Source organism: Solanum verrucosum, unplaced genomic scaffold, assembly GCF_900185275.1.
Source record: "Solanum verrucosum unplaced genomic scaffold, falcon-dt-bn FXZP01000238.1, whole genome shotgun sequence".
NCBI lineage: Eukaryota > Viridiplantae > Streptophyta > Magnoliopsida > Solanales > Solanaceae > Solanum > Solanum verrucosum.
The window spans coordinates 1,670,834-1,689,139 of NW_026020630.1; the positions used below are offsets into that span (position 1 = coordinate 1,670,834).

The 18,306-nt window shown below is 32.4% G+C and overlaps 3 protein-coding genes across 4 annotated transcripts; 1 reads left to right on the forward strand and 2 right to left on the reverse strand.

The window, feature by feature from the left end:
* Nucleotides 1-1,455: 1,455 nt before the first annotated feature.
* LOC125811807 (uncharacterized protein C3F10.06c) lies at nt 1,456-5,548 on the reverse strand. 2 transcript variants are annotated; one of them, XM_049491352.1, is made up of 7 exons: nt 5,220-5,548; nt 4,661-4,813; nt 2,919-3,612; nt 2,480-2,580; nt 2,264-2,372; nt 1,945-2,004; nt 1,456-1,759 (listed from the first exon to the last, which is right to left on the reverse strand). In XM_049491352.1, the coding sequence occupies exons 1-7, from the start codon at nt 5,283-5,285 to the stop codon at nt 1,590-1,592; spliced, it is 1,353 nt and encodes a 450-aa protein (XP_049347309.1). In that variant the 5' UTR covers nt 5,286-5,548; the 3' UTR covers nt 1,456-1,589. The 2 variants fall into 2 exon arrangements, with proteins under 2 accessions (XP_049347309.1, XP_049347308.1); XM_049491351.1 differs by having other exon boundaries at nt 4,661-4,818; nt 5,220-5,542.
* A 1,829-nt stretch (nt 5,549-7,377) lies between these two features.
* Nucleotides 7,378-12,581, reverse strand: LOC125811702 (senescence/dehydration-associated protein At4g35985, chloroplastic). The gene is made up of 5 exons (XM_049491234.1): nt 12,003-12,581; nt 10,751-10,869; nt 8,983-9,149; nt 8,437-8,521; nt 7,378-7,743 (listed from the first exon to the last, which is right to left on the reverse strand). Exons 1-5 carry the CDS (start codon nt 12,573-12,575, stop codon nt 7,587-7,589), a joined length of 1,101 nt encoding a protein of 366 aa, XP_049347191.1. The 5' UTR covers nt 12,576-12,581; the 3' UTR covers nt 7,378-7,586.
* Nucleotides 12,582-15,094: 2,513 nt separating this feature from the next.
* Nucleotides 15,095-17,851, forward strand: LOC125811706 (cytochrome B5-like protein). The gene is made up of 5 exons (XM_049491238.1): nt 15,095-15,198; nt 15,799-15,839; nt 16,967-17,044; nt 17,166-17,257; nt 17,762-17,851. Exons 1-5 carry the CDS (start codon nt 15,117-15,119, stop codon nt 17,826-17,828), a joined length of 360 nt encoding a protein of 119 aa, XP_049347195.1. The 5' UTR covers nt 15,095-15,116; the 3' UTR covers nt 17,829-17,851.
* The last annotated feature ends 455 nt before the right edge of the window (nt 17,852-18,306 follow it).

Consider the following 18,306-nt stretch of genomic DNA (forward strand, 5'->3'; position numbering starts at 1 on the left):
AAGGTGTATAAAAAAAACTTTCTAAAATTTATAATTTCAGACGTGTCATAATTACATTTCTGCGGCTATAAAAGCATCTCATTAAGGGAGTCATTCTTTCTAATCGATCTAACAAGTAACAAGGAATTATTTAGGTTCACAAAAATTGAGATCCACATATATATAGATGAACTCATTCTTCCAAAAATGATTTAATGTTAACAACCTCAAAAGTCGAGCTGATCAAATTTAACTTCTGAATCTGCACCGCCGTCAAGTGGTGGAGACTTTATAACGGCAAAGAGGGCAAGAATTACAAATGGAGAGCCATTTGGTGAGACAATTTGCATGAAAAACATGACCACAAGGCATTTTTTTGCCATGATCATTAACACTTGTTTGAAAACCTTCTATACATACTATACAAAGGCCATTTTCACAATTAACACTAGGCAATTGAACTTGAATACTCACGTCATGATCATCGGGAGGCATGAAACACCGCGGTGCTGGTGGCTCAGCCGTGTCACCACCTGAAATTCCGACCACCGTTAATGCCAAATCAAGATCGAAAACTTTATCCATATAAAATGAAAATATGTAACTTATGATCAATTGATTCTACTAGATATTTGAACATGTACTATATATATATATATATATATATATAGACGATTTAATAAAAAAAAATTAAAAAAAACACCTCATACCCCATGCTTCACCATTGGGTGGTGGGTTGGACAACAACTTTAATGTCATGAATTTGGTTTTCCTGTTTTATAATATAAGTAAAAAGTAAAAATTAAATATGTTAGATTACAATATAATTACTTAGAAATAATCAACGTATAGTCTGTTGACAAAGAAAATGTCGTATGAAAAAAAAATCGGTTAGTTAATTAATCTAGATAAGGAAAGAAAAAGTCATTGTGTTTATATCTAAAGGTTCGAGTTATATATAATAATATATTCATAGTGTAAATAAATAAATTTTGAGTTTAAATTTTATATATATAAGAGGTAACATTTTTTTATTTTCTTGTTGCACGGCCACTTGACCATGCTTTTTGGTTTTTTTAGACGATATTGCAACAATAATAATATTATACCTAGTGAAATTTTATAGACGAGAGCTAATTTAAGACGATATTGTGTACATATTTAATTAGATTATTGGGACAATATATATTTTTTTGTATAATAAGTCAATGATTGATCTGAAATTAGGTGAACATATTTAAGTACAATTTGGCAAGTGACGATACAAATTGACCAAGTTGTCTAAGCTCTCAAATTTAATAACTCAATATATCAATTCTTGATTAAGATAGAGGTGGGCACAAGCTTCATTGATGGACATGTTTCATTGTCGTATTTATGTATACTTTGGTTTGCTGAACTTAAGCCGAGGATCTTTCAGAAACAGTCTATCTACCTGTATGGATTGTAAGTAGTAATTTGACGAACTCATACACATTGTGAAAACATTATTTTGGAGTTATGAAACAACAAATGAAGTAGAAAACAGAATTTCTATATAATACTATATAGTAAATTACAAGAAGGCTAACATTCATTGAATTTGTAAGAACTCAAACTTTCATCTTGGCTCAAGAAGTTATTGCAACATTTCCTCCACAAAGATAACTAAAGACTTGTTTAACATTCCCTCTTGACGGACGAGCATTCACAGCAAATTGGCAGATAAACACCAATCGTCGTCTTAACTCCAATTTATTGATTCGTGTCTCGTTAAAAAATCTCCCTTCATCAAAGTGGCCTAAGGAAAATACACGAAAATTAGAATATTTGTCTGAAACCTCAAGAAGAGCTACATTTTCCCGATTATTGAGACAAAAACAGAAAATCGGGATCGTTAATGGATTACGTACGAGAGCTAAATTTTGTTTTAGTTACAACGGTCAAGATAACAATTGCAAATTGAAATAAGATATCCATACGTACCTTTGTCATCGAATAATGACATCAAGATTGCTAAGCATACACAGATGCTAATATCTTCCCCTGAAAACACAAACAAATAACTTTGTGAGCGATAATTTTGTCTTTTCCAACGACAGTCATAGACAATTATCAGTTAGCGTATTGAGAAGAAATCAGACAACTACATCGTATCGTCTTCAAAGACCCCACCCCACACTAACCTCACCCAAGAACAAGAAATTAGATGTAGGACCAAATGTATTCAGTTTTCACCATCAGATAGCACAAGTCAAATCGCATGTGGAAAACAAACTCAACAACATAGTAAAGCCATACTTACCACTATTGCAGCAAACTAGGAGTTTCTTTCCTTTTCTCAAGTTGTTCTTGGCAAAATTCACCGCTGAAGGAAGATTTCTTAACAAAGAAGACCTGTCAAACTTAGAGCTCTGTATTGTTCATAACCCCAACCACCAAAAAAAAAGGATAAAAGAGAATAATTATTAGCTAACAATTAGGTAAATGGACAATATATGTTTAAGGAAGTCATACACACCACAATAGATAGGTTTAAATGGGCTCCAGATTCCTTGAAACTAAAAGAATTAGTCTCCAAATCACAACTCAATACACAATCGACACCAGATGCGTCCTTAGCTGCATGGTAAATCTTCAATCAGAGTGACCATTGCAAGAAGTTCATAAGAAAAATAAACCACTAATGGCACCAAATAAAGATTAGCAAATAAATAAAAGAAACGAGAAAAGAATTACTACATGATATGCTCAAATTTCAAATAAGGTAGCATTCTACAAGGAAATGGTTAATCACATCCCACGTAAGAAGTATAGAATTCGTAAAGCATTTAGATCTAAAAGCATAGCCCATTCTTCGGACTACCAAGTGGTTAACCCAACCTACACTTCCAATTCACAATGCATATTGCTAGATTCAGAAGTAATATTAATTCAATAACAGAACAGATGAAGCGTACCAAGTTGAGTAGTGCCAACTGCTAGATTCGTTTCCCCCAGCCATGATATGGAATTTTTATCATAAATCTTCTCGTCTATGTTCATACATAGAGGCTCCAGAGCTAGTTGTTCTTGATCAGGAAAATGGCCACTACTCGCAGAAGATTTTGAAGGCTTAATAGATATTTGAGGAGCATTTTCTCCCCTTTGTGCACGGTATACCCTATCTTTTTCAACAATATCAGCTACCGTCTTATTACATGTATCTGGACCAGAGTTTATGAGATCATAAGCATGTTTCCAGAAAAGAGTTGGTGATAGGCCCCTTGCCCAACTTTCCTCATCGTCTCCAGCTCCAGCTATGTACCTCCAACTAAATTCGGAGGTTGTTCTTTGCTGAAAATTGCTACTTGGGGAGGACGTTGAAACAAGTATTATTGGAGTGAAGTCCCAAGAATCACAATCAGGTACTTCATTTAACCATATCACAGTTCTTTGTGAAATCCATAATGGGCGTAGAGGTTTTTTCAGGGACAAAGCAATGGAGGCAACATCAGCTCCACTGACCTCCAGATCCTTGGTCCATCCATCTAAACGCTCCTCAATAAGCGCTCTTTCAGTATTTGAGACCCACAAAGGGAGATGCAAGGAACAATCCCAGCTATATGAGTCCTCATTAATAGTATTACGACACTCTGTAGAATCATTTGACTCCTGTCCGAACGAATTCACAGAAGATATCAGTAAGCATATCAATACATATGGCATTTGTGAGTGTACAAGGATGTGCATTTGCAGGAGCATAATTACAATCTATCATAAATAACAAGTCTACGTTGCACATTATGTATAAAGTTTCAGGTCTGATGCAGTCTTTGACAAGATAGACGAGCAAAAAGCCCGACAGATCACAAGCCTTGAATATCTTTACATAAAAATCCCGATGTTTTACTTTCATTATATCTTTTTCCCCTTTCAGTAAGTACATGGCCTCTAATCTTTCAGAGACCAGCAACATTAATGTTGACGTAAGATGGAAACAGATATTTTTGTGCTCCTTTTCCTCCAATTTACAGTTAACATTTACAAGCAACTAACTATTTATTTCTTCTTGTCCAAACTAAATTCTTCATCTGCATCACTATATAAATTATACATGTCTCTGTATATCCGTTGAGTCAAATAATCAAGTAGATACCTAAGTTCAATAATCATTTCAGTACATAAAGTAATGTTAGCTCACCTTTACACATGTCAAAATTACATTAACCACTACACCGAAAATGATCTCTAGCGGCTATTAATGAATAACAATTGCTTAATTGTCGCTAATATGTTTTTTTGAAGCGGCTATTAATGAATAACAATTGCTTAATTGTCGCTAATATGTTTTTTTGAAGGCAATTAGCACTCTTTGTAAATGTTCCTAAAGCCTATAGCGACATTGGTTACAATGGCAATTAACTAATGTTGGTAAAGGCTTTAGCACTCTTTGTTAATGTGCATATTTCTTGCAGCTAAAAGTTGTTTTTGTTATAGTGAACAGTAACTAATAATCCCTCCATCCCATTCTACGTCCCATTCTACGTGAAGCTGTTTGACTAGGCTATAGACACATCTATCCAGAATATAATTACACATGATACACAAAAATGCATGATTTTCACGACAGACAACTAAAATCTTTCTTTTGATACAGAATAAGATATTAAACGTTCTACATTCCTAAATCATACACCAAAAAGAATAAATTGTTACTTACATTCTTTTCTGCACTACCATTCAAACCAAATCTCGTTCTGTAATTCCTGATGGCACGATTCAATACACACGTCCAAATTGGTATCGTCTTTGACATACTATCTGGAAACCGCTTCCCTTTCCTTGTTGAATCAACAATCATACACCCTCCCTTCTGTCCTAACCATCAATTAGTAATTAGCTTCCAACTATACCATGTATATAAACAAAGACAGTCCACCTCCAACCATCAAAGTAAACAAATATATTACATATAATTTATAATGCTGTTAAATACAAATACATAACCAAGTCATATGGAACAATGCGATGTTATTTAGACTATAAATTCTAAACTTTCAACTGAATGTATCCGCAATTGAATGAGTCTGTAATTCAGTGAAAATCCATATCTATCCTTGAATGAGTCTGTAATTCAGTGGGAAAAAAAATCCAATATGCAATTGAATGAGTCTGTAGTTCAGTGAAAATCCATATATAATATGAGTTAATTATGTATCGACAAATTCGTCACAATTAATTTATAATGAGAGGCTTTAAATATATAAACGGAAAGTTACCAGCAAGAAGGGCGACATGGAGATTAAGTCGAGATGTATTGAAAGACCAATTATTGGTGTGTCCATCAGTTGATTTGAAATAGCAGGAAGAGTGAAATTTCAGAGAGTACCAAAGTCCACAACGGAGATTTGCTAACAGCGGAAGCTCCGGCCATAGCTGAGCAATCTCGCCGACGAATACAGAATCCTCGTAAATGGATCGTAGAGCGTTGTACAGAGTATTTTCACTTCGTTTTATAGTTCTCGAAGCTTTGTATATGTTCAAGTTTTCTGGATTCTCCATTGAACGGAAAAAACAGAGAGTTTGCAGATCGCAAAATTTGCTATAATAGCTTTTGTGGTGTTAGCTTCGTTTTCACTCTTTTATATGGGGAAGTACAAGTTGGGCTTCTTATTATAGGTATTTGGGCCACTTAGGGGTGTCCAAAGGAGGAAGTATACATATACCCCGATTTTGAGATCATCATTTAAGTTATATTCATATTCATTGCCCACAAATTTCGCAAATTTATCAAACTTAAGACAATCGTATCGAAAGTTCGATTAAGGAAATCCTAACTTTAAATAATGTTGTGACTGAAGTTCCTTTGTGGCAATGCATACTTCATACGAGTATGACTAAAGATCTTTCGTGACTAATCGTTAGAAGTAATTTCGTTATATTTTCATTAATGACATTTTCTTAGTGTTTTTGTGTCACATAATAGGAATTTAAGATTTTTTCAATATTTTCCGTATGTGTCGGTCATTTTTTAGAAATTAGTCGATCGACTCCGTGGGGCCCGCTAGGATGGGCTTCACGGGCCTAGTGACCATCACTCATTATATTTTCACCAATGACATTTTTTTGGGGGGAATTTTCACATATAGTCACTCAAAAATAGCTTAATTATGTTCCATAACTATAATTTGCTAATTATGATTTGTAGCTACATGTTATGGGGAGGAGAGTGGCGAGCGAGATTGGGAGAGGGAGGAGAGAGGCAAGCGAGAGAAGGCAGAGAGTGGAGAGAGATGAATTATATATGTATATTTGTCAAAATAATTGTATATATGTAACTGGTATACATATATATTTGTATATCTGGGGAGCAAGATTGGGAAAGGGATGAGAGAGGGCAGAGAGTGGAGAAAAGTGAACTGTATATGTATATCGGTTAGATAATTGTATATATGTAACTACTATATATATATGTATCAATTATTGTATTTGTATATCTGCATACAATTTGAATTCGTATACAATTGAATAGAGTTAAAACATTTGTATTTGTATATCCAATCTCTCTTTCATTTTATACAAACACAAATTATACATTGTATGTATTTGTATAATTTATGTTTGTATAAAGCGAGAGAGAGCGAAAGGCAAAAGAGAACTGGGCAGGAAAAGATTTGTATTTGTATAATTATAAGTGTATAGGACAGAGATATATGTATTTGTATTTGTATATCTCGTCTCTCTTACTTTATACAAACACAAACACAAATTATACATTTGTGTTTGTATAAAGTGAGAGAGAGATTGAGCAGGGAGAGGAGAGATGACTGAAAAAGAGAAGAGTGGCGAGTGAGATTCCAGAGAGAGGGGAGAGAGGCGAGAAAGAGAAGGTAATTATAGCTAAAAGTAAGTTTCAAATTGTAATTAATGCAAACTATAGCTATGTTAGCTAATTAACTAGTATATGTTTGTCTAACCGCGTATTTTTTCCATTTTTTTCAGCATTTCAGTGTCACGTAATAGGAATTCTAATTTCTATGAATTTTTCATGTGTGTTAGTTCACTGATTTTTCAAAAATTGGCCGATCAACTCTGTTGGCCTCCAAACTAGGCCAGGACTGGCCTGGTGACCAATATTTGTTGCATTTTCATTTATGAGATGTCTTTTCAGCATTTCGATGTCATAAAATAAAAATTCAAGATTTTAGATAGTTTTTTGTGTGTGTTAATGATTTTCTAGAAATTAGTCGACTGACTTCATTGGCCCCCAAACTTGATAAGGTCGTTCCTCACAAGCCTGGTACACTCATTATATTTTCACTAATGGCATTTTTTCAATGTTTCAATGTCACATAATAAGATTTCTAAATCTTATGCGCTTATCATGTGCGTTAGTCCATATATTTTTTGAAAATTAGTTGACTGACTCTGTTATAATGTCTCAAAATGTGTTAATATATTTTTCAAGCAACTCGAAAAAAAAAACTTACCTTTTTTTTCTCCATACAACAAACAACAATAACATACCATGTGTCACTCAACAAGCAGGATCTGGGAAAGTAAAACGTACGCAGACTTTACGTCTATTTTTGTAGGGCATAGAGGTTGTTTCCAATCGACCCCCACTTTTCTCCATAAGTTTTAATCTATTTTATATTTTTTGCAGCTTTGAGTGCACCAGAGGAGACAGAAGAAGCAGGATTAAGTGCCTTCCTAATTTTGAATACATTCCAAGCAGTTCCTGCACAATGCCCTACTGTTGCTAATGCATCTCCTGTTGCCTCCCCTGCATTCTCTCCATACCTATTTTTCATTCCAAAAAAAAAATTAATATAATGTCAATTCATGGAATAATTAAACGGTCTTAATTATTCAATGTTTAGATTGAGAGACAACATTTTAATATTCAAATGTGTATTCAAATTTACATATCTAGATCTTAATACACATCTTAATATTCAGATATGTATTCAGATTCAAACTAGGAATGGTGGAGTGAGGAGAAAATCAATGTGAGATGTCGCGTGGGGTACTTATTTTTTCTAGGGAAAAACGACAAATATACTCTCAAACTATCGTAAATGTTATGCAGATACTCTTTGTCATATTTTTGGGACATTGGTGCCTCTGTCGTCTAAAAACTAGAGCATATATGCCCTTCACTCTAACGGAAGACTAAATAAGGACACGTGGATATTTAATAAATGTCGGGTCGGTGGATAAGATTATGATATGTGTATGTCTGTTAGTATAAATGGTATATACGCTTTAGTTTTTAGACAACAGGGGCACCAATATCCCAAAAATATGACGGAGGATATCTATATACCATTTACAATAGTTTGAGGATATATTTATCATTTTTCCCTTTTTTCTATTTCTATTGGATAAGTCGGTTTTCTCATTTTTAATCCTCGAGAAAGTGCTTTTCAAAAAATTTGACCAAAAACATGAGAAAATCTAAACATTTTCTTTCACCATCCCAAGTGTATTTACCTTTGAGTGACCATCCTAGTAACAGCACCAGAAGTTGCAGACAATGTTTGTTTTTCAGCAGCTTCAGCAGCATCTAAAATCTTGTCTACAGTTTCAAGAAGAAATCAATCATAACATTTTTGAAATGGAAAAACAGAGACTGAATTGTTGGCTATTTATTTTGCTCGAACTCTTCAAAAATATTGTCGAGTGCATGTCGAATCCACCAAAAATAGTACTATGTTCCAATTTAGGTGTCACTTTTCGTTTTTCGAGGATCAAACAATTTAAGTTTGACCAAAAATTTGCACGTGAAATCTTCTAATTCTTTGAAATGAAATTTATATATTTGTAAACGGCACAAAAAGTAATACAAGTCACAATAATTTGGCAATTCAAAATAATTAAAAGATGTATGAAAAATTTAATGTCAAAGATAGATTTGTTTGAATCTCGAAATCTGAAAAGTGTCACATAAATTAAAATGGATGGAATAAATTTATAAAGAATTCAACACAATTACAAAAATATTTTTGAAGAATTCGAGCAACGTTGCGGGATACTTACTGAGAGCATCAAGTGAAGCCAATAGAACTTCTCCAGGGACCATGGTCAAGAATTGTTTGCCAGCTTGGGACCTAACCATAGGCCCCATAACTGATCCACTTGCAATTCCAACTCCATTAAGCATAGATTTGCTCATTTTTTCTGTCATTTTTGACAGCTTCCTCACTCTACAAACAAATTCAATGGCACCTTTTTGTAAGTTCAAGTCTTTATGTTGACTTTGTGGACTCTAGATAAAAAAACTTTTTTCTTTTTAACATTTTTTGGAGAATGGTCCTAATTATTCTTTTATTGTATTGAATATCTTAATTTTATGAGATAAGACATAATTATACCCTAAATTGTTACCGAAATTTCAAAGACACACTTTAATTAAATTAAGATTTTATTATCCTCTAAACTCATTTATTTTTTACTTTTATACACCTTTTGGCTTACGTGGTATGCGCCATGACTCCATGCAGTTGAGGCGCGTGGGAGGTATTTGGATGCCACGTAAACCAAAAAGGTGTATAAAATTACAAAAAAATAAGTTCAATGGATAATAGGACCTTAATTTAGTTAAGATGTGTTTCTGAAATTTCGATCATAATCTAGGGGTACTTGTATCTTATCCCTAATTTTATCATCCGTTATGTTTCGTGATCATTTGTACTCGCTCTATTTCTTTTAACTTGTCAAATGTTGACTTGACACACCTATTAAGAAACAATAATTGGTATATAGTGAGTTTACTATTTTATCTCTTTATAGAATTTTAAATGTATTTACTGACTATATTTTTCAAAGACATTAACTCAATATTAATAAATTGAGGGTATAATAAAAAGAAAAATATTGTCTTTTTTTGATTTGGCAAAAATAACAAGTAAAAAGAAAAAATCAAGTTAGAATTTTTTATTTTTAAAAAAAATTAAGTAATATTTTCTCCAAGAGTATTTATATGTAATCTAGAAAAATATTATGGAGTGGGAGTGGAGCGCATGAGCGGGATTGGGGAATTGAACGTTGAGAAGAAGACAATAAACTTGAAATATCACTTACAAAACTTATTTTCTTTACTCCCGCTAAAGAAGTTATCTTCCTGAATTTTTAGAAACTTATTTTACTTTAAAAAAAAGTTCTTCAAAGTGTTTTGACCAATAAAATATAAGAAAAAATAGAAAAAATGTTTTTCTCTATACCAAACACGCCTATGGATCCACATGTCAAAATACTTTTTTGGAGAAATGTCTAAATTTATTCCCAGCCCCCCACCTCTTTTTTTAAAAAAAATTATTTAAAAATGTTCTCTATTATACACGTTGGAGCTCCACAAGGATAAATATCAAGAATATAAATGATGTGAAGGTACTACGATATAAATCTGTGAATTTAGAAATTCATCTTGGCCAATTGAAATATTTTTGAACGGTTTCTTTTTAAGAATAAAAAAGACTTGTATCAAAACAACATATGTCAAGAAGAACAAAAGTCCTTAACATATAGTAAAATTAAGATATTTCGTATAATATATGAACCCTCTTGAATTGTTTATTTTTAAGAATTAAAAAGATTTATATCAAAATAACAGATGTCAAGGAGAATAAAAATCTTTAACATATAATAAAATTAAAATATTTAGTATAATATATAAACCTTTTTAACCTCTTCCCTTTTAACTTTTTGACATAATGAGATAAAAGAATCATTATTGGTAGACAAAACTTTCTTCTTTTTCTTTAGCTTTTTGACTTGAATGACAAGATTATGAGAAGAATTTTAGTACCGTTTAAGGCTTTCATTGAGTGCACTCTTATTTGTTGTATTATTGCCTTTCTTTTTTGTAATAGTAGAACCAGAATTCTCTATAGTTGGAATTAAAATGTTTTCTCCTCCCTTTTGTACCTGCATTTAATATCGTAACAAGAAAAAGTGAATTTTGAATCTAACTCAATCTCAAATATTACAAGTATAAAGTGAGAGTGACTTTAATCTAACACATGTATTAAAGTCGAATTTCGACAAGAAAACAGAGTTTAAGGCTAACTTTAACTTTGAAATAGAGTTACTATTAACGTTTACTAGAGGTTCTATTCAAAGCTTATAACACTTTTTCATTCTGACCTTCAATCATCGGGCAAGTATCGGACTCTATATATTGTGTTACCACTTAGTAAAGTCGTATGTTTTTAATAAATAGTGGCTAACCCTTTCCGCTCTCCTATGAAGCAACTTCCAAAATCATTCTTGATGGAGAACAAACTAAACAAAGATAGATCTAGCTTGTAGGCTATGGATTGACGAGATATATATATTAAGAAACTCATCAAACATCTATAAATATAGACGGTCTACTCAATTATTACTGTATTATTAGCTTAAAGACGCTATAAGAACTCATAAACTTTACATTTTGGTTCAGCCTATGACATATTTGATCCAAAAGGTCCCTAAGCATAATACTTCGATTTGGGTACTTAAAAGATCCTTGGAGTAAAAAAACACCCCACCGAAAATAATGGTAGGAAGGCAAGTATGTCTATATATATATATGAGAATGTCTAACAAACAATTCTTCAAAGACCATATAAAGACCCAACAACGGATTCCTCGCCCATAGACACATCTTAACAAATAAAAGACAACGCAACAGCAACAAATTCAATGTAATATATCACAACACTATAAGAAAAGTATAAATTACATGGAGATTTTTCTGGGGATTAGTATGAAAATCTGTAGGAAACTTATTTTTCTGCAAATTTTCATATTAATCCCCAGGAAAATCCCGATGTGATTCACACTTTTCTTATAGTGCAAGTGGAGTTTGTGGAGAGATTGGTAGAGTGTACTCAGACCTTACCCCATCTTTAAGAAGGTGAAGAGGTTATTTCTGGTAGACCCTCAGCTCAAAGGAAGATGTAAGTGAAAGCAGAACCAACAACAAAATAGTATAATAATCGAGTCTAAACAAACAACAAATAGTAATAAAAATCTAAGAATACAAAACTAAGAAGGTTATAAATAGATACACAAACCTGATTAGTATAAGCATTGCTACATTTGAAAATCCCTTTAACAATTTGACCTGTTCCTTCAGCAATTGCTTTAGCCAAAACATGATTATAATCTTCAATTCTTGGAGCAAATTCTTTCCAATCAATATCACTTTTCCTGATTAAAGATTTTGATGAACAAGTGAACATAGCATTTTTTTTAAGAAATTCATCTAAAACTCCAAGATTTCCACTACCCTTTTCTAAAAATGTCACACCATAACTTAAAGGATGCCCATTTTTAATAGGCAAAGTGAACAAATAATGTAAAGAATCAAGCTTTACTACTGGTTCATCTTTTGTAAGTGGCCATTGAAGTTCATCACCAACTTTTATGATTGTAGCTACACAAACATCTTCTTCAAATATCGAAAAAATTGTGAAAAATCCATTGGAAAGTTCTAGAGTTTCCCCTTCATCCATTAGATGAACTTTGCATGATGGAATGTTTAAAAGAACTTCATGTTTGATGTTCTTGATTTCTTGTGTTTGTATTTGTGATGGTGTTTTGGCTATAGGGAAACTTTTGGATTTCTTTGTCTTAAAGAAACTCATTTTCTTTCTTTGTTTGTAGCTTGGAAGAACTTTGAGATATAAAAAGGAACGGGAAAGGGGGGGAAATATTCTTCTAAATATTTTAATTAAGTTTAAGTAATATACGCCGACATTGTTGATAATTTTTATATTATCATATCAGTTGTCATGTTTTGTAATGTTCAATTGTCATAGCAGGTAACCTGTCTTATTTTCAAGATTACAAATCTCATATTTTAAGCTGGTTTATAGTGTACCTATAAATATCGATTTAAATCGATGAAAAATTGTTTATTTCGACGATATACCTAACTTAAACTCATTTTAAATTTCACTTAAGTTATACTTTAGGTGTACTTAGCTTTAGCAAATCGTCACATACTTGTATCCTTGACCCTTATGGAGCTTCAATGAAGTATAATATATGATAATTTTAAAGCATAACTAAAAGTAAACTTATAAATTTTAAATTATTTCAAAAGTATTTTGACACGTGAAATTTATCTGATTTATTTTAAAATTTTATTAAAGTCGAGAATAAATATGGGAAGACTTTTTTTTAATTTCTTTCGAAAAGAAGGATGATGGATTTAAAGGGAATATAAAGATGCAAAGGAGATGGCTAATAGAGAAAGTTTAGTACTTTAATTGATTCTATATATTGTTTTTATTGGTACTTATTCTATTCTTCAAAGAGAAGTTGTTATTTAGGTATCATTACTTATGGTGGCTAAAAATTCAAATCTTAATAAACAGGGTTGAAGGCTATGCAAATGAGCACTAAGAATTATGTAACAATCACATTTATTTATTATTATTAATTATTTCGTGTTTGATATCTACTGACTCAACTAATTTAAATTCGCGTTATATAAAGCTTATTAAACTATAATTTATTCCATTACATTTCTTTGTCCGGAGTGAAATAACATAATTTTAATATTTTTGTTGAAAAAAACGATTGAGAATCACATTAGGATTACGAGATTGGAGTTGAAAATTTTACGTCTGAAAGTTCAACTTTCAGACATATGAGAGTCGATATTTGGCATATTATTTGCTTAAACAAATTTCAGACATTTTTATATGGAGTTTGATTTGACAATCTCAAGCTTTAGACATTTTCTTATGAAATCTAACTACATATGCTAATACTTAAAACTCTTCAATTTGGTCGCGGTACCTTCATTTTATTTCTTTTACAACCAAAATTAAATATTGATAAAACATTAAGTATTGGTCCATTAGAACCAAAATTAAATATTGCTTACGCAAAATGTTTGACTAGTTTTTAGGGGGGAAAATACTTTTACACTCTGTTTGGATCATTGCTACCCATTGTATTGTATTGTATCGTATCGTTACTATACCTACAATGTTTGTTTTGGTTGTTACTTAAAATGTATTGTATTGTATTGTTAAATTTCGTTGTTATGCAACAATGAAAACTCCTATTTTATGGAACAACCGATTTGATGTGTTCCCATTGTTACTTAATATCTTTTTCCAATTATATCTTTACATAATATTTCAAAATACTATTTACCCTTTACCTTATATTATTTAATTCTAGTCAAAAACCTCCTACCCTAGAATAATTAAGGATATTTTAGTAAATTTATAAATTACAATACAGCACGATACAATCAAACCAAACAATTAAAATGTTATTAAACAACAACAAACAATATAGTCTAACCAAACATTGTATCTACCATACAATAGAGTACAATACAATACAATACATTATAAAACAATGGGTAACAATGATCCAAACAGAGTGTTTTAAAAGTCAAATTACGAAAAATGGATAAATATCAATGCACTTCTAATATTAAAGATTATTTAAAATACTTATTATAAAATTTATAATTAATTTTTTATTTTATTAAATTAAAATATACATATTCAACTTTTCTATCAATATTATACATAGATGAATAAAGAATAAATTAAATATTGATAAAACATTAACATAACGATTATATAATAAAAAATATCAAGGAAAATAAACTTAAAAACAATTTAACAAAATTAAATCAATGCATACAAAAAAAACTCATTACAATAATAAATAAATATAAAAAATATATTAATAAATATGTATATATATGACAGAGATATTTTGGTCTTGAAATAAATAATTTTCTGTTTTTACTTCTCTTTTTTTTTTTAAAACCAAAAATTGTTTTTTTTACATTTGAAAGTTGAAACTGACTCTAACAATATAATACAATAGAATGAGTGGCAACATCCAAACAAGGTGTAAAGGTATTTTTGTTAATATGGGGATTTTCACCATTAATATATTTTACATCGCTTAATCTTGTCTCTTGCTCGAATTTGATTTTTTTTTTCTTTTTTGCATCTTCGGTATGTTTTCGTATTTGAGCTAACTCAATTTGGGGCTTTAGGGTTAAGCCGCCATTGATGATATTTTGTAACTATATATGTGTTGTAATTTCTAATTGGTTTGCTCATTTGTTCAACTATAACTATATATGTGCTCTAATTTCTAGTTGTTTTGCTCATTTGTTCAACTACAGAGCTAAAATTTGAGATATGGAGGCTATTTTGGCGACAGTATTGTTGGGTGTCTTGCTAGCTGTGTTCATTGTGATATTTCGACTGCGGAGTAAATCTGGTAAGCTTTTTAGCTGATTCTGTATAGGTTTTGTTAGAGCGGGGAATAGACGGGTGGTTTGCTAATATAAATTTGCATTTTTGTCGTGAGCTGGTTTTTGGAGTTGAGTTAGACTTAAATGTCATATCTTTACATAGTATCACAGTCAGGTTCATGTTCATCATGTTTGGGGCGCTTCTTATGAGTGTAAAGGGATGTTAGAGTGGGTTAGAGTCCTACATTAGTTGGGAATGGATGTGGTTTGTTTATGTGGATTTGGGCAATCATTTTCTCATGAGTCAGCTTTTGAAGTTGAGTTAGGCTTAAATGTTATATCTTTATATAGTGTTAGGGTCAAGTCTATCCCCGATTGGGATCTAGGTTCACGCTCTAGTTGGGTCTAGGTGTAAATGGATGTTTGAGTGGATTAGATTCCCCATTTGGTAGGGAAATGGACGGGTGGTTTACTTATATGTGACTTGGGCAATTGTCCTTTCATGAGTTATCTTTTGGGATTGAGTCAGGTTTAAGTGTCATATCTTTATAGGTTTCAAGTTTGTAATGTTCTTATGCTCAGAAAGAATTTGATGTTTGATTATTTTCGTTTGTGTTCTACCACAGTTCAGCCGAAAAGAAAGGTTGCCTCAAATGCTCAGAACAAGGTACTTTAACTTACAGTCATATCACATATAATCTTTTTGGTTGTTTGAATAGGCCCTTGATAAGTTACTTTTGTTGTTAAATTCTAGACCTTTCATTTCAGTTGTTCACTTAATAACTATGCTTGTCAAGATAATAGTTTTAGTCGTTCTTACTGTAGGTAAAACAAATTCCATCTTGGTTCCAACTCAACTCCACAAAGCCTACACAAGTTGTCAAGATTTCCCAAAACCATATAAGGAAACTACAACTCATATACTACGTGGGATTTTAATACTGCCGGTAGGCTGAGGGTTGGACATCTAGAGGCTAGAGCATAGAGCATAGAGTATGATGATATGGATGGCTCAACTGGGTAGCTGAACACTAGGGAATAGGGATACTTCTATCTCTAATACCATGTTAAGAAAATGGACCTTGGCCTAACTTGAAGTTAGCTCAAGTTATAAGGATTACTCAAGATCATATAAGGAGACTACAACCCATACAATTAATTAACTGATATGAGCATTTGGAGAAGACAAAGAAGCAGAAACTTACTGTCAATGGTTTGATATCTCAGATTTCTCCCGGTTTTTTGTAAAACACATGGATATATTAGTTTACTTTGTTGATTACTCCTCGTGTATTAGATTTATCTCTTTATAGATGATAGGTGATGCCCTGCTTGAACTATTCTTATTCTTAAACCTTGTTTGTAGGGGGGGGGGGGGGGGCTATCCGAATCAAGCCTCTATTTCTGAGGTAGGGGTAAGGTTTGTGTGCACTCTGTCCCCTCCCATGTGGTGGCCGGGTGGGGTGAGGGGATGGTGGAATGTGTCTATGAAAGAAGGATAAACCTTAAAGGAAGGGAAGTCCTTTGAGAACAATAAATTGTGTGTTGGTGTTTAAAGCAATTGACAAGTCTTGCATCTATCGTAGTCATTTCTTGCAAGCGAATTATTTTGCTAGATAACTGCACAAAGCTTCATAACTGACCGATTTGATAATTTTCTTTTCTTGTGCATATTGTTGTGCACCAGCAGTTGTACAATCGCTTTCTCGTCTTTATATTTTCCGTATGTTCTGTGATTGTGTGATTGTGCTGATTCCTTTTCTTTCTTTTGGGATGTGTTCTTTTAAACTGAAGGCAGTCAAATCATATAGCAAAGCTGAAGTTGCACGGCATAACAAGAGAACTGATTGCTGGATTATTATCAAAGATAAGGTTCTTTTTGATTCTCTACTTGACCACATAAACCATTCCTTACACTTGTGGAATATTAACCTTTTCTGGTCACATTCCTTTCGTAATATATACTCTATTCTGCGCTTTTTTCTGTCTTTAGGTGTTTGATGTTACCTCGTATGTCGAAGAACACCCAGGGGGTAATGCCATCCTAGATCATGCTGGTGATGATTCAACTGAAGGTTTCTATGGGTAAGCCTTTGTCAAATATATCCTTCTTCCACTAATTCAGTTAACAACAACAGTGTAATCCTAGAAGTGGGGTCTGATGAGGCTAAGATGTATGCAGACGTTACCACTTACCCCTACCTTTGTGGGTAGAGAGGTTGTTTCCGATTGACCTCGGCTCGATCTTCCACTAATTCAGTTACAGTAGGAAAAAAACCTCTGAGGAGAAAAATGTTTACAAAACAATATCCACATGTGTCTGTTTGCTCTAGCATCCCTCCGATAATCCCTTATGGCTTGACACCAAGTGATTTTCCAACAAGTCCATATCCTTACAATCTTCCGGGAAAATTTATTTTCTTTTCCCAGAGATAAGAGACTTAAAAGTAGCCTCTTAACTATGTAATCACTGATCATACTTGCTCCTATTCCATTTGTGGTTCTGTGTTTTGATTGCCTTATTTCATCAAAGTTTCATTGTTTGCTGTTGTATTAACCATTCAAATCGCGGTCACATTCTTGTTGCAGGCCGCAACATGCTACGCGAGTATTTGAGATGATTGATGACTTCTGCATCGGTGATCTAGAAATATAAATGATTACTTCCATCAATTGATTTGTAACGAATTGTTCATGTGATGTAAAAATTCTAGGAGCTTGCCTATCTCATAATAAAGCATCACTTGTATCTCCGACAACCTATTGCTTCCCAAAAATTTGTTATTTCAAATTATTGATGATATAATCCATCTTCCAAAGGGAAAAGGTATTCTCTTTACTTTTTATTTTATGCCATATTTAATAAATTTATTTTTGGGTCTTTCTTAGAATAGAATTAACTAACTCTTTACTTATTTAAATCGAGTTCCTAAGTCGAATTGGTTTAGAATTTTTGCTTCTCAACTCTTATAAACACGTAAGATTGTTTGAGACCACTTCCTATTTTCAGCTTCTTTTTTTTTACTCTTAATCAAAGGTTTCGAATCACAACATCTATTTTCATATATCATCAACCGCTGCACCATTACTACCTACACCTACAACCCTTTGCTCTCATATCGAGTTGAAAATAA